The sequence below is a fragment of the Schistocerca gregaria genome, chromosome 1 (assembly GCF_023897955.1).
Source record: "Schistocerca gregaria isolate iqSchGreg1 chromosome 1, iqSchGreg1.2, whole genome shotgun sequence".
Classification (NCBI taxonomy): Eukaryota; Metazoa; Arthropoda; class Insecta; order Orthoptera; family Acrididae; genus Schistocerca; species Schistocerca gregaria.
The window spans coordinates 635,148,032-635,172,610 of NC_064920.1; the positions used below are offsets into that span (position 1 = coordinate 635,148,032).

Consider the following 24,579-nt stretch of genomic DNA (forward strand, 5'->3'; position numbering starts at 1 on the left):
GTACCCTTTTGTGGCACCTCACATCCCCCAATCCCCACCTCCTTCTGGTGTGCATGAGGCCTCAGTCTGCCCCATTGCCGATGGTTACTTGCAGGCACACCAGAACTCGTTGCCCCATCCTCAAGGATCGGACACTGCGTGATGCCCTGCCCTCTGGTGACTTTTGATGGATTCCACGGACTGCCCTCCCAATCCACCACTGGCAGTCAACAACACAAGAGTCTCCCTACATTCCCACCTTCTGCCCACCACGACACCATCTGGGGCGTTTCCACCTCTACGCACAGGTTTTCAGGGGGAGGGATCTGGTGTTGGAAGGCGTGGAAGTTGAATGCGTGCCAGAGGGTATGGATGTAGATACCCACTATGGGTTTCTGTGCTCCGGCACACACCTGCACTGCAAGCCTCAGCTTGTGAGGGCACCACTCTCCATACTGCGTGATATCCACGGCCAATCGCGTTTCCTGTGGCCATGTATTTAGGCAGCCATGTGGTGCTACCCCAGCAGTCTAGTACTCGCCATAGTTCGCCTGTGCATCTCAGCTGTACTGCATTCAGTTGTGTGAGTTGAGATACATACTGTCATTGTTTGAAGTGTTTCTGCATTGTTGTTGTCTTGCCATGTTTATCACCTCAGTTCTTGCTTGCTTGCCTCATGTTGTGTCCTGGTCGGTCATTTCATTTCATACTGCTCATTTGTGCTACATTCTGCACTGGCATGAGAGATAAATTTCCTCCTAAGAATACCTTTTGATTTCATTCACTGTGCAAGTATAAGCCATAAGGAGCCCCTACGCACCGTTGCCTTCTGAGCCCCACTTCCGACCCTCTCAACGCTACACCCTGAGCTTGACCGTATGGGCCCACTCATGTGGGGGCAAGGCTGCTTGGACTCCCGCCACAGTACGTGCGAACCATGAGTGGTTTGTGATGTTGGTACAGGCAGAAGGGGCTCAAGCACCACCACCATTGAAGTGTTTCTGCATTGTTGGTACAGACAGAAGGGGCTCAAGCACCACCACCATAACCAAATCCTGCCGCGTACCCCTTCGTGACACCTCATGTCCCCCAACCCCCGCCTCCTTCTGGTGTACACAAGGCCTCGATCTGCCCCTTTGCCGATGGCTGATGGCTCCTTGCAGGCAACGGGTGGCGTGTGATGTTGGTACAGACAGAAGGAGCTTGAACACCATGGGTGGTGTGTGATGCTGGCACAGTCAGAAGGGACTCAATCACCAGAAGGAGGGGGGGTTGGGGTACATGAGGAGCCATGAAGGAGTTCGTGGCAGGAGTTGGCTACGGTGGTGGTGCTCGAGTTCCTTCTGTCTGTACCAACAATGCAGAAACACTCCAATGATGGTGGTGCTCAAGCCCCTTCTGTCTGTACCACCCATGGTTTGCGCATACTGTGGCGGGAGTGTAAGCAGCGCAAATTAGCAAACAGTATCCAAGGTATTGTTTTCAAATTTTCTTAAAATAGAAATATGGGGCAGCGTAAGTATGATTTCAGAAGGAAGATGTAAATGACACAGCATGCTGACAACGGTGTCACACTGCAGGTTGATTGCATCTGTTTATCATAGTTTATTATGTTCTTATATCTTTTGTCCCAAACATGCAAAATATGTCATTTCTTGTAACATTCAGCAACTACAGCTGTACAATAATTACTGACAAAAGATTTATGTTTAAAAGGCTTTTAATCTCAAATACAAAAAATTGTAACAATTTAAAACAAGTATAAAATTGTGTGCCAAGTGCACTAATGTTTACTTTTTTTCTTTGGATTAACTGTTTCTTCTGAACCTTTCCTCTTATCCAGATCATCTTTTGATATACTCAAGCCAGGTATCTGAAAGTAAAATAAAATTAGAATTATTTTAATATCAAGAATGGCATTAGATTTATAAATACACTCCTGGAAATGGAAAAAAGAACACATTGACACCGGTGTGTCAGACCCACCATACTTGCTCCGGACACTGCGAGAGGGCTGTACAAGCAATGATCACACGCACGGCACAGCGGACACACCAGGAACCGCGGTGTTGGCCGTCGAATGGCGCTAGCTGCGCAGCATTTGTGCACCGCCGCCGTCAGTGTCAGCCAGTTTACCGTGGCATACGGAGCTCCATCGCAGTCTTTAACACTGGTAGCATGCCGCGACAGCGTGGACGTGAACCGTATGTGCAGTTGACGGACTTTGAGCGAGGGCGTATAGTGGGCATGTGAAAGGCCGGGTGGACGTACCGCCGAATTGCTCAACACGTGAGGCGTGAGGTCTCCACAGTACATCGATGTTTGTCGCCAGTGGTCGGCGGAAGGTGCACGTGCCCGTCGACCTGGGACCGGACCGCAGCGACGCACGGATGCACGCCAAGACCGTAGGATCCTACGCAGTGCCGTAGGGGACCGCACCGCCACTTCCCAGCAAATTAGGGACACTGTTGCTCCTGGGGTATCGGCGAGGACCATTCGCAACCGTCTCCATGAAGCTGGGCTACGGTCCCGCACACCGTTAGGCCGTCTTCCGCTCACGCCCCAACATCGTGCAGCCCGCCTCCAGTGGTGTCGCGACAGGCGTGAATGGAGGGACGAATGGAGACGTGTCGTCTTCAGCGATGAGAGTCGCTTCTGCCTTGGTGCCAATGATGGTCGTATGCGTGTTTGGCGCCGTGCAGGTGAGCGTCACAATCAGGACTGCATACGACCGAGGTACACAGGGCCAACACCTGGCATCATGGTGTGGGGAGCGATCTCCTACACTGGCCCTACAACTCTGGTGATCGTCGAGGGGACACTGAATAGTGCACGGTACATCCAAACCGTCATCGAACCCATCGTTCTATCATCCCTAGACCGGCAAGGGAACTTGCTGTTCCAACAGGACAATGCACGTCCACATGTATCCCATGCCACCCAACGTGCTCTAGAAGGTGTAAGTCAACTACCCTGGCCCTGCAAGATCTCCGGATCTGTCCTCCATTGAGCATGTTTGGGACTGGATGAAGCATCGTCTCACGCGGTCTGCACGTCCAGCATGAACGCTGGTCCAACTGAGGCGCCAGGTGGAAATGGCATGTCAAGCCGTTCCACAGGACTACATCCAGCATCTCTACGATCGTCTCCATGGGAGAATAGCAGCCTGCATTGCTGCGAAAGGTGGATATACACTGTACTAGTGCCGACGTTGTGCATGCTCTGTTGCCTGTGTCTATGTGCCTGTGGTTCTGTCAGTGTGATCATGTGATGTATCTGACCCCAGGAATGTGTCAATAAAGTTTCCCCTTCCTGGGACAATGAATTCACGGTGTTCTTATTTCAATTTCCAGGAGTGTATGAATGAAAAGTATTTGTAGAGAGAATGCAAATGAATGGTATCAATTATACTTATAGGTAGAGGCCTTTCCAAATAATAATGACTGTGCAGATAAAAACCAACACAATCCACATATCAGAGGGTGTAATTGCAGATATCCACAACAGTAGTTACTTTGACGTTAAAAGTCGAAGAATGCTGTCAGCTCTATTATTTACATCTATTTTTACATCACATGCAACCAACAAAGAAAAGGAGGAGTTACGCATAACACAAAACCTTAAATTGCATACCACATTCATTTCACTGTCTTCTAAAAATGCTAAGGAAAATTCTGATAGAAAGTAAATAAAGAAGACCATTCACTAGGTAGCAGAAGTGCTGACTCATAGACAAGAACACAAAAAGAATGAAAACTTGCTAGTTTTTGGAAAAATCCTTTGACAGGATAAAGAGCACACACACACACACACACACACACACACACACACACACACTAATTACATATCTATTTAAGTGCATTCAAATGAGTATATAATTCTGTATCATATTCTTAGCTAATCTGGAGGAATCATTCAAAAAAATACCCCAGAGCAGCCAAGGCAGCTCTCTGCTTAGATCCCTTCTGTGTGAACATCATGGTGCAATATTCATCTAAAATACTGGAAGACATAAGTTCAAAATAGTAGAGTTGTGTACACTTCTTTCAGGAACTCCAGAAATATAACAACTTTGGGCTGCCTGGTCAACCACAATGAGAAATATTCCACTCTTGCTCAAGGGCACTAATTTGTTTCACACCCAAAGCCCACTGATCTTGCTTCTCATGGATAAGTTTCCAAAATTAATTTCATTTGCGAGTGAGCAATGGTGTGGCACTTCAGTAAACTGCTGCGAAGATAAAACATTAAATGGGCATTACAATACGAGGACTTATTCTGAGACAGTATGTTGCAGCCCACCAACATTAACACAAAGGTTGGCCATAGGGCTACTAAAAATGATGGATGCTGCCGATTTGAGCCCTTCACAATGTTCACAGCCCGAAGTCCAAAAATAAGATCACCTCAGTGAGCCATTCACAAAGATCAAGGTGTAGCCATTCAAAGTTTTTGTAAAATTAGAGCAAAAGGGGTTGTCGTGGCACATGACTGAGTCATTTAAACTGTATACAATATTGAGCACTCTAGCCTTCAGCTCTCTCAGATGTTATGGTCAAGAAAACACATCATATAAAATTTTCTCAGTGAATTTGTCACATCAAATTGGCGCTTTTGACAATAGCCTCTAATGACAGTCAAAGGGATTATGGGATTCACTGATGTAAATGTTGTAATGGAGCCCCAGTGTCCAGAGGATTAGTCTTAACAGACATGAGATTCAAAGCATATATGCCCAACTCAGAAAAGTAATATTCCACGTGGATGTGCTATAGCTATACAATGAACCCCATTCACACGATTTCACACTGCTACATTGCACAACAGCAGTACATTAAGTACAGAAATGACAAAAAGTTGTTGGTGACTGAGTCCAAGAACCTGTTTGAGCAAACATGGATTCTTGTCCACACTCAAATCATAGGCTGTGGAAATTAGAATGGGCAGTAACATCTTCAGTACAGATATCACCTATGAACTCAGCAATACTTGGAAGCAACGCTTGATAGTTAGAAAGCAATACATGCACCAGATGATAACAATGATGTGGATGAATTATTATCATTGACACCAATGAAATCTCTGATCAGAGTGGGCATTTTCATCTGTGGATTCCTGTCATCTCTTTGACCTTCAGTTGCTTTTCTGAAGAAGACGACAAAAGGATGTTTTCAAAGACAACAGTTTCTGCAACAAAAGCATTATCAGATACTTTGTGATGATGTATGTATAATGTCATCTAACATGAGGCCTACCAATTTCCCTGTAATTTCAAAAGAAAGAGTGATGAGCAGTAAGGCTCAAAGAGGAGCAAAACACTGCTAAATTGACTACATGTAATAAGCATTATACTTACTCTTTCCTGTGGCCTTTGTGCTATTAACTTGATAACAAAGACAGTCACACTTAACACCAATGGGAATTCAATAATGGAAAACCTGATCAAGTAGTTGCTGCAGAATAATTATGCATCCATGTGGTGGCTTAGCCTTTTTTGGGGTAGAAAAATATGCCTACCAGATGGTGTCAGCATGAAAATACTACAGTATAGCCGCTAACAACAAGTTATTGAGCATGAATTCCAAAACCCAGAGAAGGTCTTAGTTGATGACCACATACAATCAAGAGAATTACTATGACTTCCTGATGTAACGACAATATGCAGGCTACAAAGGACTATATGGTCATTTCCTAGTTTTAAAAGCAGGATAAAACTGCCTCTACTCACAACTTAATACTATCATGTCACTTAAATCTCAGTAAAAGGTGCATCAAGTTTTAGAGGCCACAACATATATTAATATATATGACCAGATAAAAAATCTACTCACCAAGCAGTGGCAGGAGAACATACATCTAAAAAAAGTTTTAGGACAGATTTAGTCTCTCGTGACCCAGAATTCTGGGTGACTTTCCTGAACTTTAACCTTTCCAGTCCTTTTTCTTTAATCCTCTTCTTTCCCCTTCAACTCTTCTGCCACAAGCTTGCATAGTACATCGAACCTTGTTTACATATGTGTGTTCTCCTGCCTCTGCTTGGTGAGTAGATTTTTTATTTATCCAATAACATTATATTGTCAAAAATTGATTATTTTCATTGTTATAAATATATGTGATGTGTGATCCAATGTTGAATGTCATGTCTCAGATAATTCCAATTCCAGTCCTCATACAGAAAAGCAGCGGTTATATGCCTAATTATTCTGTATATCTTGTATATCTGAAAATTTAATTGGGACTGCAATTCGATAGCCGGAAAACGATGAGAATGAAAAGTAGTAGGAGAGCATGGAGCAATGGTATGGAATAAAAGGTGAAGCTGCCCCCCAGAATTTTGCAGGGGGCATAATTGAATCATTGCTAATGGAAAAGACCTAGAGACATTAGAAGGTTTCAGATATATTACATAATGGTAAGGCAGAGGCTCTGAAACCATGATTTTAAACTTCAAAGCCTTTCAAGAAATAAATTGGACTCTAAACATAATTTATTGATTATGAACAGGAGATCAAAACTAAAGAAATCACAGATAGGTAAGAGATTAAGAAGAGAGGATCTGCATAGATTGGAAGATACAGAGGCTGTTGAGAGTTTAAAAAATAACATTAGGCAACAATTGGCTGAACAGGGGAAAGGAATGCAACAAATGATGATCAAATATGCAAAATGATGAGGTACAGTAAAAATCTTTGGATACTGAATTTAATTAATGAAAGGACAAAATATGAAGCATGCAAAAGGGAATGCAGATGTTTAAAAATGGGATTGTCAGGAAGAGCACAATGACAAAGCAGGAATGGCTGGAAGAGAAATGCAAGCTTGTAAAACCATTTATGACTATAAGAAAGAATGATATCACCTATAGGAAACTTATAGAGACCTTTGGAGAAAAGGAGCCACTTGTATGAATATTAATAGCTCAATAGCAAACTCATGCTAGGCAGAGAAGGGAAAGCTGAAGGGCGGAAAGAATATATAGAGAGTCTGCACAAGAGAAATGAACTTCAAGAGCATATTACATAAAGAGAGGGGAAGCAGTTTTACGTAAGAATGGAAAAATGGGTGGGAGTCAACCATACCATACCGCATCCCCCCCCCCCCCCCTTTCCCATTTTTGATCAGAGCTTAGACTGGCCTTGCCTATGACACTTCTTAGTAGATAGGCTGCAAAAAGGAAACCTACATTTACAGCATTTGTAGATTTAATGACAGATTTTGGCAGTGTTGGTCGGAACACACTCTTTGAAAGTCTGAAGGCAGTAGGGATAAAGTATAGACAGTGGTTATCTACCAGTTGTACAGGAAACGGGCTGAACTTGGTGTGTTAAAGGACATGAAAGGAAAGTAATGGTTAAGAACGAATTGTGGCAGAGTTGTAGCCTATCATTGATGTTATTCAATTTTTACACTGAGCACTCATTAAAGGACACTAAGGATAAATTTGAAAATGGGGCTAAATTCAGGGAGAAGAAATAAACACCATCAATCGGCAGTTTGTTGAGAGCATTGTAATTTTGACAAAGAAGGCAAATGACTTGAAGGATGAGTTAAACAAAATTGATAGAGTATTGAAAAGAGGTTATAAGATAAACAGTAACAAAATAAAACAATGGTAATGGAATGAACTTAAATTAGGTGATGCTGATAACATTGAATTAGGAAACAGGAGAAATGAACCTTGTGCCAAGTGAGATGCATAAGTTGTTCGAGGTGTGAGATGCCTAAGTTGTTGGACACTCATACAGATAAGTTTTTCATATTGTAATAACAGTTAGTTTAGTAAAGATTACTCATTAAATACCAGTATCAGTATGTTTTCTAAGCTTACTACAGTAGGTATTACTTTTCTTTTTGTAATACCACATGTTGTAGTCATATTTTTGTTTACATTTTGGCACAGTAAACATTTAGAATCCCACTTAATTGATCTGTTTTTCTTTCCAGTAATTTAAGCAGATCATATCCACTCATTATTAAGTAGATCTTCCTGCAAAGTGGTGTAAATCTTAAGTTGTCAGATGTAGAAACTTTTGCACTGGTAGTTTGTTTTTATGTATTTTGCATACATTAAGGTTACATTCCATTGTGAATAAGTAAATAAGCAGATACTGCAATTAAGTGGGTGCTGAGTTCTTCTTCTAAGCAAAAATAATTATCTTGTTAAGTTACACCATACATATGAAAAGCTAATCTATAGGCCTAATTTTTGTGGCTCATAAATAATGAAAATTTGTGCAGTGTAAAGTGTGTTAAGTGATTTAATTCTATTTTTAAGCTTCTAATCTATGTTGCAATGTGTGATAAATGTGGCTGTTGACATAGGATAGTCAGAGAAGGAGCAGTATGTGTGAATAGTGGGTTTGAGTTTCTTGACGGTGACTGTAGAGGGAACTGAATGGGAAACTCAGAGTGGCTCTCCCGCAGAACAGTACGCTCTGTAAAAAAAGACAAGAGAAATGTTGAACAGGAGGCAAAGTTTTGTGCCTTTCAGGCTGAATTACAATATGCAAAATTGGAACTAGATAAGTTGAAGGGTGAAAAAGATCGTGGGATGGGTAAAGATAACAAGCAATAAGTGAAAGGAAGACAACTGTTCAACTCCTCCACCTACATTTGAGCTTACAGTATTGAATTAATTTGACTTCTTACCTGAAGTAAGAGGGGAAGAACCTCATGAACTGTAGGTCACAGTAGGGTGCAGCAGACTTCTTGCAAAGAAGCTAAGTGTAGTTCGATACCAAAAAACAGTAGGAGGAAAAAAGTCTTGGTGTTAGGCATTAGCCTTGGGAGTGGTGTAGGCCAGATGATACAGGACATATTACGAAAAGGTTATAAGGTCACAAGTATTGTGAAGCCAAGTGCTACGACATTAGCCAGCTGACAGGGGACATAAGGAATTTGTACAAAGATTTTAGCAAAAAGGATCTGGCTATTTTAGTAGGTGGAGCAGGAAACATCTTTGCTACAGACAGTAATTACAGCATTAGGGGTGACCTGGATGAAATAGGAGTAGCAACTACATACAAAAATGTGTGTTTTGTGGAGTTTTTACAACACCGTGACCAGTCTTGGGTTAACGCTGCTGTGGGCTGTGTGACACTGAGTTCAGCAAGCCCCTGCTGAGTGAAACGAAATCTCATATGAGTTGAACGATACATGTATTATCACTGATACCAATTTGTCAAAATCAATTTTCATTTTTTATGAGCTGCAACATTCACCAGTGACGTTAACAGTCTGCCACAAGGGAGAGGCCAGCATGGTTGTTAGTCATGTGATGCTCACTGCATACAGTGGCAGCGGTGCAAATTAACGACACACTAATGCAGAACTGCAGGATACTGTTACCTAGTGTCAACAGTATGAGTAAACAAATGTGTTGTTAATTGTGTTTTATACAATAGTCATTAACATCTAAAAATGTTTACCATGTAAATTATGTCATATGAAAAACTAATTACTAAATATGACTGTCAAAATGTATATAGAGTGAGTAGCAGCTATACGGAAATAGCTATTATGTAAGTTAGGGTACTTACTGCAGACAAAGGATGCAATACAATCCAACCTTTCCATTAGTCATTCTTTGTGAGTACTAGTGAAAGGCTGCTTATATGAACATTTGTGAGCAGATGGCTCAAATGGCTCTGAGCACTATGGGACTTAACATCTGAGGTCATCAGTCCCCTAGAACTTAGAACTACTTAAACCTAACTAACCTAAAGACATCACACACACCCATGCCCGAGGCAGGATTCGAACCTGCGACCGTAGCGGTGGCAGGGGCATATTTAAGAGTGGAGGGGAGGGTGGAGCAATGCACCTGCCCCCCCCCCCCCCACCCCAAAAAAAAAAAAATATAAAGAAAAAAATAAGTGCGGTATCTGAATTATGTTAATGAATGATGCATGAAGGTATCACCATGGTAAACAGTCATACTTCCCTGTATTGGTGAGGTATTTGATGAGGGGACTAAGGTGTTAGTGGTGTGAAGTTTGTGCCAGTTTGTGTTAATTTGGTCCGGGTTGGGCTCCCATCCAGCAACCTGCACATATGCGGGCAATTATACTATGTTTGGAATACAGATCAATTCACACTATCCGTCTCTTCTCCTGTTCTTTTCTGTTCCTTTCAGTGTCTGTTCTGTCTCAGAAAATGCTGTAGCATTCATGCTAGCTCCCATCAACCTTCTGTAAGTTGATGTGACAGATTCCTGTTTTTCATCATTCAGCTGTTTTTGTACGAAGCATGATTGTATAATGAATTTGTTTTGCTCGAATTCAAAAACAAATTTTTATCAATATACATCATCTGAAACATGTTACTTGTCTTTCCCCACAAGAAATTCCTGAAAGAGGTTTTAAGAGGTCCTGTTCAAATTTCGTTTATCTTAGCCTCATCTCAGCTGAAGCTATGATTGAGACAAAAAGTTTTGTGATTAAGTTCTGTTAGCTGAAATATGTCCACACACAAACACAAACTTCTGCTGTGTAAGGTTTTAGTTTATTTATAAATGCGTAGTATGTATTCAATTCACTGGCCACTATAAAACATATCACATAACTTTCGATAGGTAAATTAATAGAGGAACAGAAAACAGATTGTAACAGCACACACTAGATAAGGAATGTTGCGGGGGTGACAGCACTTCGTAATGCTTGTGAACTTCTCATGTCATATCGATTATTTGCTCAAGTAGGAATGCCATGGAAGTAATAATGTTTCATAACGGTGCATTACAAAGACATCATGTTCAAATGTAATGATTGTCATGGCGTGAACAAACATAATGATATATTGGCCGCTTGTTATGTAGCACTACCCATTGTCATTGCATATATGTTGGCATTTGTCTCAATGCTGATGGTTACCAACAATTACCGAACAGCAGCAGGAGCCAAGAGCCAAGTTCTCCAAACCGGACATCGACAATACAATCTATATTTCATTGTTGTAGGTTACTGGTTGTTTGACATCCGTTGTACTTGTACTAAGTATGGTGGTGTTTTAAGTGTTAATGTTTACGTACTTTTCAGTGTGCTGAAGTTGGGCATAAGTGAACCAGAATTTTAATGCAGAGGCAAGCTTCTATTCAAACCTTTTTCACCAAAAAACCATGTGTCTATAAGCCTGTTGGAGAGACTCCTGAAGTCAGTTACAAAAGTGTTACGAAAGAACAAAGAGCAAGTGGGCTAGATGGTATCAATTTTGAAGTCAGCTGAGTTAGTAGAATTGCTTCTTGTGATGTCGTTACTTCGAGCTCAATTACTTTGGTTTCATTTATGGAGGATAGTGGGCCTGATCAAGTAAGGAAAAATATTTATGATATTGGAAACTATGTCAAAATATTACATTCAGTCTTTCACAAATGGAAAAAGAATTTTTTGTTAGAAGATATTTGTAAACCTGAGCCTGGGTACAAATTTCCCTCCATTACTTGTCCAAACCATACTAGATCTTTTCAAACGAAGTGGCTAGAAGAATTTATGTGGTTAGCTTATTCAGTGGAAAAATTTTGATGTTTTTGCAAGTACTGCTTGTTATTTTCCCATCCTGAAAATGTAGGGAAAGGAGATCAACAAGTAGCAAGGGCGTTGGTTGCTCAGGCTTTTACCAATTTAAAAAAGCCATAAAAATGTTTAGCAACATGAGAACTTATCATATCATAAGAAATATGTTTTGATTGCTGAAAACACATAAGTTATAGTAAACAGAAAAGCTGAAAGTATTATCAATCAAGTAAATAACAAAGAAGACTGGACAGTGAGAATAATAGGAAATTGCTAATCCCTTAATACAAACAATCCGATTTTGTGGGAGGCAACAAATAGCTCGAAAGGGTCATCATGACTCTGGGTGAATAAACCTTAACGAACCAGACGAAAATGATAGCAATTTTCAATCACTGTTAAGATATAGAGCCAGTGGAGATAATATTCTTAAACTCCAATTAATGGCTAATGGTGGGAAGATGATGAACACAAGTTCTTTCATTCAAAACGAACTTATTAACACATTTGGTCACTTAATACAATTAAAAATTGTAGAAAACATCAGAAAGTCTGTTTTTTGTTCTGTTTAAGCAGTTGAAGCCTCTGAATTCCATCAAATAGAACAATATTCTCTCTGTGTACGTTATGCAGAGGAGCAGCAAACTTTCAAAATCAGGTAAGATTGTCTGGCATTTGTCCTCGTTTATGACGTCACTGGACAGGTTTGGCTAACACAATATTGAAGACCTTATCAACATTAGGGCTTGACCTAAACAAAATGAGAGGCCAAGAGTATGATGGCACTGCCACGATGAGTGGGCAATTCAGAGGAGTACATCTTCCATCAGAGGAAAGCTACTGTTGGCCCTGTATATGCATTGTTCTTCACACACACTAAAGTTGTGTGTGTCAGATGTGAGTAAAATATCTTCTATAAGAAACTGTATAGGTGTCATAAAAGAAGCCTGTGGATTCTTTCATTTGTCAGCCAAAAGACCAGAAATATTGATATCAATGATTTCTTATTGTTGTCCAGAACAAAAGAAAAAGAAACTTCTTTCAGTGTGTGAACTGGATGGGCAGAAAGGCACAACTCAGTACTTTTATTTAAAGACATTTTTGAGCCTACCTTCCTCTCCCTTTTGAATGGAGAAGAGAAATTAAGTGACATAGCATCTAAGGCTCACACTCAAGTAGTGCTATCAGTCAATTTACGTTTCTTGTTAATCTTTTTGCTTAGTATTGATCTTCCACAAACCTTGACTAATGTTACGAGTATCTGACACCTTCTGTCAAAAGAGAGGGCAAATGCTGATGACTTATTTAAACCCTTGTATAGTGAATTGAAGACATTCGCTGCCAAACTTGACATTAAGGAAGAGATTCCAACAATTTGCTACCTTCAGTTAGCATCTAGCAACATCCTTTACACCACAGAATAATACTATCGACAAGCTATTTATGTGCAATACCTGGACCATTTTTGTAACTCACTTAAAGAACCTTTTGAACCTCACAAGGAAACAGTTGCATCCCTACAAAACATCCTTCCACAGTTGTGTATCACAACAGATTTCAGTTCATTGGATGCTGCTTTTAATTTCTATGAAGAAGATTTCACACATAAAGAGATTGTGCAAAGTGAGTTTGTGTTGTGGAAAGAAAAGTGGAGTCAGGAAAATCCTTCAAATCTTCCAAAAACAGCTATGAGTTCTCTTGAAAAATGTGACAAGACTTGTTCCCCAACATTTATACCCTTCTGAAATTACTCGCAGTTCTTCCCGTTTCTGTCACAACTAAACAGCGAACTTTCTCCAGACTGAAGACTTATCTAAGGAATAATATACCTGAAAGCAGGCTTAACCGGTTTGCTTTACTTTCTATCCACAGAGACATTATAGTCAGTGGTGATGAGGTTCTTGATATGTTTGCAAGTGTACCAAGAAACCTGGACTTTGTTTTGTAAAAATTCTTCTATATAAAAAGTGAAGTTCCTTTTTAATTTTAAATATTATTTTAATTGTAAGTTTGATAAACAATAAATAAAACAAATTTTGTTGCATTGTGGCTTATTAAACAGTCAATTTAATAAACATTCTTGTAAGGTCTCTCCAAAATAATACCTACTCAAAACAGTCTTTTCTACATCTACATCTACATCCGTACTCCGCAAGCCACCTGACGGTGTGTGGCGGAGGGTACCCTGAGTACCTCTATCGGTTCTCCCTTCTATTCCAGTCTCGTATTGTACGTGGAAAGAAGGATTGTCGGTATGCTTCTGTGTGGGCTCTAATCTCTCTGATTTTATCCTCATGGTCTCTTCGCGAGATATACGTAGGAGGGAGCAATATACTGCTTGACTCTTCGGTGAAGGTATGTTCTCGAAACTTCAACAAAAGCCCGTACCGAGCTACTGAGCGTCTCTCCTGCAGAATCTTCCACTGGAGTTTATCTATCATCTCCGTAACGCTTTCGCAATTACTAAATGATCCTGTAACGAAGCGCGCTGCTCTCCGTTGGATCTTCTCTATCTCTTCTAGCAACCCTACCTGGTGCGGATCCCACACTGCTGAGCAGTATTCAAGCATTGGGCGAACAAGCGTACTGTAACCTACTTCCTTTGTTGTCGGATTGCATTTCCTTAGGATTCTTCCAATGAATCTCAGTCTGGCATCTGCTTTACCGACGATCAACTTTATATGATCATTCCATGTTATGTTATTGTTGGCAAACATATATGCATGTATACACAAAAAGAAAAAATGAGGGCTGTTGGCAATTTATACATACATGACAGAACAAACCAATATCTATAGCTAGAATCACTTCAAACACGATAATCACAATCACATTTTCACTCTTTTAATTTCGATAAGTGTTTGCAGATGAGACAGTATTGAAATCTTGACTAATGTTTGAAATATATGATTATTGCCTTGCTATGTTGGTTCTCCAGTGACTTGTTTTGTTTCCTCAACATTGTTATAATCACAAGATGTTGACTACCATGATAGTGTGTGGTACATTATTGAATTGGACACTGTCGCACTAGTCAGCATCTAGTAATTATACAAGCAGAGAGGAAACAAAGTGAGCCAATGGACAACCATCATAGCAACGCAATAATAACTGAGATCTTTTCATCATTTGCCTTTTAAAAAAAAATCTATATTTTTTATGCTTTAACGTCAACAATAAAAAAGCTTGAGCTTTGAGTGCAAATTATTCTCTGAATACGAGTAGCAAAACTGATACAAAATATCATTAGGTGTCTACTTAAAATTACTTAACTTATCTTTACATTAATCTTGCCCCCTCCAAAAAAATATATGTTATATTCACCACTGGCAGATGGGACAGCCTCAGTAAATGTTCCAAAAATGAAGGGCACGACGGTTCTACAGTTTAGTGGGGAACCCCTACAGCGTCTGTTCCACGTGTTAAGTGTCGGCTGATCTATAAAACTCAGAAGTGGAACTGTGAGCTTACCCAGACTGAAATCTCAGTTTCAGACACAAACCAAATCCAAATAAATCAACATGGATACAGCACCTTCAAAGACAAATTACCCCAGTGGGTCAAATTCCACGGTTGAAAAACTGCAAGTGGTCTATTCGGATTCTGGGGAGACCACAGAAATGTGTATGGAGGTAAATCAGAGTGCGTCAAAACCCCGTAATAACAAAATCAAACCAAAATCAAGAATTTGGCTAATGACATTTAATGTAAATTCTCTCTTAAAAATGGGAAATCTAAAAAACATCCTGGACAAATCCAGAGAACGTAAAATGAAAATTATCGCATTTCAGGAATCATGATATACAGATGAAAATCTTTTTGATTCAGAAGGATACAAGATATACAAAGGAAAACCTGAAAAACAATTCATGTCAAACTGTCCACACTTTGGAACTGGATTTATAGTAGATAAATCAATACTTGATTCGGTAACAACTTTCAAATCTTACTCAGATCAGCTCTCCACGATGAAAATAAAATCAGCTAATAAGATATACATCCTACTCAATGGACTTGCACCAACTAGCATCACTAACAAAAACAAGGTAGGAGAAGTAGAAGAATCCTGGAACCAATTAGATAATATTCTCCAAAAAATCCCAAATAACCATGTCAAAATGCTTATGGGTGGTTTCAATGTACAAATTGGTGAAGAAAAGAAATATCGATATTGACTAGGTAAATGGTCAGGACATACACAAACCAACCGGAATGGCACACGACTCATTGAAATCTGCAAAAGCCACGACCCATATTTCAAATACACATTTTTCAAGAAAAGAGCCTCGAAAACCAAAAGTTGGATCTCACCTAATCCATTACTAGGTGAATATCAGTTGAGTCATGTAATGATCTCCCACATAAATACAGTAGAAATCATGAAACTTGAAGTCCTTAACAGACTAGACCTAGATTCCGACCATTACCCCACAAAATTCTCCCTAGATGTCATTCCAGAAAAAAGAAAATTCACTAAGAAATCTCCACAACATAAAGATGATGTACAAAAGATAAATGATAATGAACAATCTACAAAAGAAACACAAAATTTAAAACCACAAATTGGCAACAACTGCAAGCAGGAGTTTTAAAAGCAGCTGAAACTGCAGCACTGCAAACAAGAACACGTAAACACCCATGGTGGACAGATGAGTGTGACCAACAGATAAATCTCAGACAACAGGCATGGCAAAATTGGTTGTGGAACAAAAATCAAAAGACCCTGGAAGATCACAAAGATACCAGAAAAACAGTCACAAAAGCAATACGAACAGTCTGTAAACAACATGAAGACAAAAAAATTGCAAGATATAGAAGATGATTGCAAGAAAGAAAAAAAAATCTCGAAAATTCTACAGAGTATTCAAACAAAAATTAACAAAATACTCTTCTCCATCACTCCAATTCAAAAATGAACATGGAGAAATTGCCCATACCAACACCAAAAACTGTGAAATTCTTGCAAAATGCTTTTCTGCATTACTGAAATGTGGAAAGACTGCAGAAAAATTTGAGTTCCATCATACACAACGAAACCCAGACTCAAAGCCACCAAGTTTATAGGAGATTAAAGAGATAATTCAGTCCCTGAAAAATAACAAAGCATCAGGAGAAGACCAAATCACTGTAGAATGATGGAAAAATGCAGGAGAAAATCATATTGCAAAACTCAAAGAAATTGTAGATGAAATCTGGAAAACTGAAAAAATCCACACAGGTTGAAAGACAGCAATCATACATCCTCTGTACAAAAAGGGAAGTAAAACATACCTCAACAACTATCGTGGAATCTCCTTATTGTCAATAACATACAAAATTCTATCTAAAGTCCTACTAAACTGAGCAAAACCTCAGTTGGCTTCAAAATTACGCGAATACCAAGGTGGATTCAGAAAAGGTCGATCATGCATAGAACAAATCCTTAATTTGAAAAACGTGATGAAATATCTGCATAGTACTTCAAACAAAAGTTATGTCATCATGTTTGTCAACTTTAAAAAAGCAGATGACAGTATAGACTGAGAATCCGTTTTTGAAGTGTTAGCAGAATTTGGACTAGATGAAAAGACAACAAACATCATAAAAGAAACACTTGCGGAGACCAAATCCCAAGTAAAATTTATGGGAGGATTGAGCACAGAATTTGAAATAGACACAGGAGTACGACAAGGGGATGGACTGTCCCCAGTTATCATGAAAAAGTTGTTCAAGAATGGAGAAAAGCAGGTGCACCAGCACACATATTGGGACTACAATGTAAGGAAATAGAATTAGATTGTTTAGCATTTGCTGACAACATGGCACTGATTGCCCAAGACATTACCGATGCACAAAAACAGCTAGAGTTATTACAAGAGCAGGCAGCAAAAATAGAATTAGAAATTTCATTTGAAAAAACAAAATTCATGACTGACATCAAAGATGCACCTTCTGATCTCATAATTGCTAATAACTACATCTCTCGAGTGAAAGAATTTAAATATTTAGGTGAATGGATTGCAGAAAACTGTAACAAAAAGGAATATGTCAAATCAAGAGTCCAGAAAATGGAGACAGCATTTCAGCTAATCAAAAACGTTTACAACAAAAAGAGTCTCTTGTGGAATTGCAAAATAAGACACTACACAACAGTAATTAAACCCGAAGCTCTCTACGCATCTGTGACACTAAATCTTCAACACAGAACACTAAAAGGGGAATTAGAAGTGGAAGAACGTAAAATAATGAGGAAAATCCTAGGACAAAGAACTAAAGATGGTGTACATTATCCAAAACCCAATGCAGAAATATATAAAAATATCTCCAAAATAATAGACACAATGTGCTTGAGAAGAATCCAATTCAGAGGGCATTTAGAAAGAATGGACTCAAACAGGTTAACACACAAAATCCATACATTTTTAAAGAACAAAACTACAAGACTGAACTGGTACAAACAGATGGAAAAGACCTGAGAGATTGAGGGTCTCCAAATCTACATGACAGAAATGAAATCAGAAAAATCTCAAACATACGGGGTTTTGAGGAAGAAGAGAGAAAAACTAACCGACATATACGGTCTGCGCAACGAAAACTAGCCCATTCGTTGTGTATGAAGGAATACTGGGCAAAAAGGAAGGCCAACAAATGTTGATTACGCATGGTCCTAAGTGATCCATCCGCGAAGAAGAAGAAGAATAAGAAGAAGAAAAGGAAGTATTGCAGCTGTGAAATGGATGCCATAATACATCTTGTGGCAGGTGGCTGACTATTTGTACAATGGATTCAGAAACTGTTCTATGCAGCCAAATATTTAATGTGTAACCAACAAAGACTAATTAACTGCTCACTGAAGCAACTAAGAACTTGAGTAATTTTTATTGTCTGTGTTGTGCCGTCAACAGACACATTATTTGGGAATCAGTATAAGAAAGTTAAATATCTAATTTTATGAAACCCATCTCACTCAAGTGTGATTAATTACTGTTTTGTTGAGTGAAAATCATCTTGATTCATTATAAGTACTCAATGCAACACAATCAAATGTTCCATGTATTTAAAAAGATGTTTCTATACCCGAAAGTTAGTGGTGAAAGCTGACAAAATCTAAAGTTAATACATTCTAATGCCAATTCATGCAACAGATGCAGTTTAAAATAAGAATTCAACTTGCTGGAACAAATACAGGGTGTCCCAAAATAATGTATACATTTTTTGAAATTGAATATCTCTTTAATTAAAGGAGATAGAAATGCAGATTTTGTGGGTAATTATTCAGAAGGCAATGAAATACATTACAACACTTTCTTTTGTTTCATGATTGTAAAAATGGTGTTGGCTCAATGGAAATGCATGCTAAAGTGTTAATGGAAAACAAAGAATGTGAGTGAGGTATGATGATGTTGGAGGGCTGAACTTGAAACATCAGCACTACCAGGGGTAATAACTGAAAGAATCTGACATCAGAGGAACAGTACAAGATTTGAAGAAGGGAAATTGCAGAAGAAAGAGATGTTCAGCAGACAATTAAAGGATTGATGCAGTGATCCAGGCATACACACAATCCCGAATAAATCTGCAAGGCAATGCTCTTGTGAGATTGTGACCTGCAAATGCAGTGTTCATAGAATTTAGTGGGCTCAGAAATTGAAGGCTTACATTCCAAGACTATTCCATGCTATTCTTCAGTAGAAAGTGTGGAGGCTTCATCAGTTAATAAATATTTTAAGCCTCTGCATAGGATAAACAATTCATTACCCTGAGTTCTTAGATATCATTTTCTTCCTACAGAACTTAATACCCTCTAATTCATGCTGCACAATTTCTTAAACTGTGCATGAAGACCTGATGAACAACTTGAGCTTTGTTCATGTGCAATTTCTAAAAGTCACTTGTTATTTACATGCCAGTATGGTAAGTCCTTACTTCTGATGACTAAAGCAATGCTTGATACAGATGCTGAAAGCAATGCTTGATACAGCTTCAAGATGGATAACTTTATACTTCAGACAAAACCAGTGATTTAAAGGTAGTGCCAAACCCAATGATTCCTCTCCTCTTCTCCCCTCCCCCTCTGCCCTGACAATTTCACCATTGTCACTTTTGATGATATTTTGTGTGTGCTCATTCTTTCACTTTCCTATTCTTTCACAATTCAACTGTACCTATCCTTATTACGTCCTTGCATGTGATAACAATCTGAAGTTAACAGTGCTGTGTAACTCCACAATAATTGGGTATTCCCTTACTTTTTTGCTCTTTGTCTGAACAGAATTGTCTGTTTATATAAAATGGTAAATTATAGTGCAATTTTGCAGATTTCAACCTCTTCACTGGTTCTTCCAGTTAATTATCCATGTACAGTTATGGCACTTACTCAAATATTCTCCTCTGCGAAATATGACTTCTTGCCTTAAAAATTTTCCCATACCATTGTGGTAAGCTGTTACAGCAACCTGTTTAAAAGTGTTTTTGAACAAAGTCTCAGTTGCAAAATTATTTATGTCCATATCCTGTTTCGCCCTTTTGGGGCATTATTCACATTAAAATAATTTTGCAACCGAGACTATTTTTGTTCTGAAACACCTCTTGTCTTTCAACAAATAAGTCACAACAGATAGTCTGTGTCCTATATGAGCACAACCGAATGTGTGCACACACAACGGGCACACCTGCCTATGCTTGCCCCCCCCCCCCCCCCCTCCCACAAATACACACAAAGCAATAAAAACAATAAACCTATTCCAACAGGGCAAATTATGAACATACTGCTGACAAACAACACTCAATAAGAGGAATGAAACATAAGGAAAACAAGCCTTGTAGATGGCTGAATATATGCCTTGGATGAAGAAATGAAGCAAGGAAAGGTATTTGCAGTCTTGACAGAAGTATATGCTTCAAAAACTGTGATATCTCAAAAGCTGGTAGAATGGTTTATATAAGATGCATTCAGTGATTTAATAATTCCATATGACTACAAAAAAAAAAGATTCATACGGATAATTATGAAAGACAAGAGTCAAATCACAAAGGATAATTAATGATGACCTAACAATGCTTTGTGCAGAAAACTATGGTGCAAAGTCTACTGAAACTGAGGAGATATTGAACAGGTAGCAGGAACTATGTAAAGAAAGTGTGTGCTAACTTTTCACACAGTTGTTCAGGGTGTGGCTACATTATTCAAACTTTGGCCACAATGCAAAGTAAAGTTCATTTGAGAAGAAACTGCTAATTCCAGAATGGAGCTTATGAAGCTGATGTTATTAAGTTATGACATTGGATTTCAAGATGGAACGCTGGCTAACACAAAATCACCTGTAGAAGCAAAAGTCATGTGTCATACAAGTGAGTCTCCTCAGATGGAAATGCAGTGTTGCTTGACTGCTGCTTTTGTAGCTGGTCCACACTTCTTCCACTTCTTCTCTTTCTATCAATCTCTCTTTTTAATACAAATTACCAGTAAATTTAGATGCATTTAGAGCATATACTGCTTATGAACTTGCATTCCAGATCAGACTGGTAGTAGCATCCTATTACAACATTGCTTCACACATAAGCAATGGCTCATACAAAACATTGTTGAATTGAGAACATTTAACTTAGCTTTTAAAACACAAGTGGGAACTACAGTATCAGTCTTCAAAATGCTTACATTTGCAACATAATAATAATGGGAATAAATTTATTATTTACAACATAATACATTTTACTGCCTCAATTTCAGAATAGCCCACATTTACACCTCTGAAAACATTAAGAATGAAGTTACTGGCAGGTCTGATAATAAATTTACCATCTGAATTAAAACATTATTTTTGTTTACATACAGATAAACCTGCACAGCAAACTGACTGCTACGTGAACACACTCATCACTTTCAAAGAGCACATAACAGATACATGTGAACAGTTATATTCATCGTACCTTGTGGACTTTTGATATTAGTCTTGATACTATTGTTCTCTCTCTCTCTCTCTCTCTCTCTCTCTCTCTCTCTCTCTCTCTCTCTCTCTCTGGTTTTTCTCGCGCGAGCGCGAGAGAGAGAGAGAGAGAGAGAGAGAGAGAGAGAGAGAGAGAGAGAGCCAAAATTCATATGAAGTGCTATCTTGCAAAATATACCCCATAACATCAGTATTTTGGACCAATGACTGAATTATGATGGATTTAGGAGAAAATTATCCTTGAGTTACTTTACTTACATAAGGTTCCACAAGCTTCATTACCAGTTTTTCATGCTGTACATTTGATCTATCTAGACTCAGTCGTACAGTTACTGGGTCAAATATCTTGAAAGTGATATGTTTCCATGTTTGGGTCTGCAACTGTAAAAAGATATTTGATGGAAAGCATAGTAAACAATATGGTAAGGAAAGTTCTGGCAGACTGTAAGTAAGCAGACCACTCACTGAATTGCAGAAGCATTGAGTAGTCAATAGGCATATGCAAAATACAAAAGAGAATGAAAATCTGCTAGATGTCAGGAGAAATCCTCTGATGAGCTAGAAAACATATACGAATGCGCGCACGCACACGTGCGCGCCCACACACACACACACACACACACACACACACACACACACACACACACACACACACACACACACCTGTGCCCATACATTGTGCTGGCTAGACATAATGCCAATGACTCAATGCTTCTTGTATTTGATAAGTGGTCACCTTCACTACTAAATCATTTAGAATAATAAAAAATAAAATTTTTATTAGTACAATTATTTACATGTAAAGTGTGTACTAGTAGGTAAACAAAAACCAAATAGTGTAACTGGAGCAGCATCAGCTATTTACAAGCAGCAGATTTTCTGGCTAGTGAATGAGAGGTTCATTTAGATCAATCTAAAGCACCTGTAGATTACATAAAATACCACTGGTTGATATAACAAGTATTACAACTATCATTAACTGTCTCTAATAATTAGTAAAACATATAGAAACAGTTTATAATAACCAACTCTGTTGTTCTTCACACGCTAAATGTTCTTCTTCAAGACTGCAGCCAACAGAACATGACACAAATGGTGTGTTGTTTCAAACAGATAAGTAAACAACATCTTTGTTGCCTTTTCTGTATTTATAACACAACTGTTCTCATTCTCCTTATTCCTCTTTTTAACTTGTTTACATTTATTGACTTTATCTGGACACCTTCAGTTGTGTCTTCTGTTTCACATTACAAACAATCAAACTGTTTTCCTGCCACTCTCATATTGTATTTGTGTCTGGTGTCCTCCACCAAATTCATTTCACTCTCTCATTGGTTCACACTCTGATAGACTCATCTTTCAGAGTTTCGTAAGTTCTGTGTCTTCCTTCAATCCTCGAAAAAAAGTTTTTCTTTCCCATAAGTAAAGGTGAGTAAATCAGGCTTTTTTTAATGAAATGAAGAAAATGTAATAATGCTTAATATAAATATTTGAAATGTGTTTACCATCTATAGCAGGGACTACTACAGTTAAGCTTACAGTCTATTGTACTCAACTCATGATTACTTGTAACCAGTATGAAATATGTTTCCCTATACAGTATATGTGATGTAATTTACTGAAACACCCAAGTACACGTGAAAACTTATTCTTACCTCTCTGTCATAGACAAATTTCACTGGCATGTCTTTGTCTAGCAGGTACACTGTTCCTTCAAATCCATATTTGGGTATTAATACTTGCAATGCATTTTTCCTCACATACAAGATGTAGCCTTGTTCATCTTGCACTCTTTCTCTGAAGAAAATCTGTAGTAAAATCACGTTCATTGAAAGTAAAATCAATGTTACATAATAGTAATAGATACATGAAAAATTAAATAAATGAAAGTTCTATTGCATCTTAATAAAATCTACAAGTAATGCTATAAACTAATGTATTAAAAGTTGTAAATGTGACATTCTAAACAAAGAAGCAGGTATCATAATTTTCACTGTTTTGCAGTTTTGACAGTAATATACACAAAGGAGGTGACATAAAATTATGTGTAACACAGACATATCCTTTAGAAACCAAGTTTGGGCAAGTGACAAAAAGAGTCCACTTCCTACAACTTCCCTTCCAATACAATCAAAAGGTGAAATGTGGAGAGTGAAACAGCAATTCTCATATAAATTGATGACTAACAAATGTTGATTCTTGTATTGGTAGCAACATAAGAAAGGTAACTGTTTCTGAAGAAAGGCATCACAAAGATACTACATACAGCCATAATGTGTAATTGTTTATGGACAACCAGTTTCAGTGAAACAAACACCTTCAAGTTACAGATACCATTACATCAGATTAAAGGAAGGCTCTTTGGTGTTCAGCACACACTTACTATAGTTGGGACTCTGTCACTTATACGTCTATCCATTAACTCACAAATCTTTTCTATTAGTCATTAAGTGCACAAACTGGCACTGCAGTGTTTTGAACACTGTCTCATTAAAATTGTATCATAAACTGACAACTCGGCCTTCCTTTAACACAGAAGGCCTTAGGCAAAAAAAAAAAAAAAAAAAAAAAAAAAAAAAAAAAGGGGGGGGGGGGGCTCTGAGCACTATGGTACTTAACATCTGTGGTCATCACTCCCCTAGAGCTTAGAACTACTTAAACCTAACTAACCTAAGGACACCACACACATCCATGCCCAAGGCAGGATTCGAACCTGCGACTGTAGCAGTCGCGCAGTTCCGGACTGAGCGCCTAGAACCGCTAGACCACCGCGGCCGGCTAGTCTTAGGACCTCTATTGTATCTGATTTATATTAACAACATAAGAGACAATGTGAGTAGCTGTCTTACATTGTTTGCAGATAAGGCTGTCATTTACCGTCTTGTAAAGTCATCAAATCACCAAAACAAGTTGCAAAATGATTTAGTTAAGATATGTGTATGGTCCAAAAAGTGGCAATTGACCCTGATTAAATAAAGTGTGAATTTATTCACATCAGTACGAAAAGAAATCTGCTAAATTTCCATTATGCAATAAGTCACACTAATCTGAAGGCTGTAAATTCAACTATATACTTAGGGATTACAATTACAAACAACCTAAATTGGAACGACCACATAGATAATGTTGTGGGTAGAGCAAACCAAAGACTGTGATTCATTGGC

The 24,579-nt window shown here is 38.6% G+C and overlaps 1 protein-coding gene across 1 annotated transcript in view; it reads right to left on the reverse strand.

Annotated features, from left to right (window-relative positions):
• Nucleotides 1–1,681: 1,681 nt before the first annotated feature.
• The window catches only part of LOC126360237 (exosome complex exonuclease RRP44), a 167,841-nt gene continuing 144,943 nt past the window's right edge, over nt 1,682–24,579 (reverse strand). Inside the window, exons 16-18 of the mRNA XM_050007693.1 lie at nt 23,071–23,223; nt 21,674–21,796; nt 1,682–1,852 (exon numbers count right to left, since the gene is read on the reverse strand). Coding sequence (XP_049863650.1) covers nt 1,763–1,852; nt 21,674–21,796; nt 23,071–23,223 — 366 coding nt within the window. The 3' untranslated portion in view covers nt 1,682–1,762. The remainder of the gene's footprint in view (nt 1,853–21,673; nt 21,797–23,070; nt 23,224–24,579) is intronic.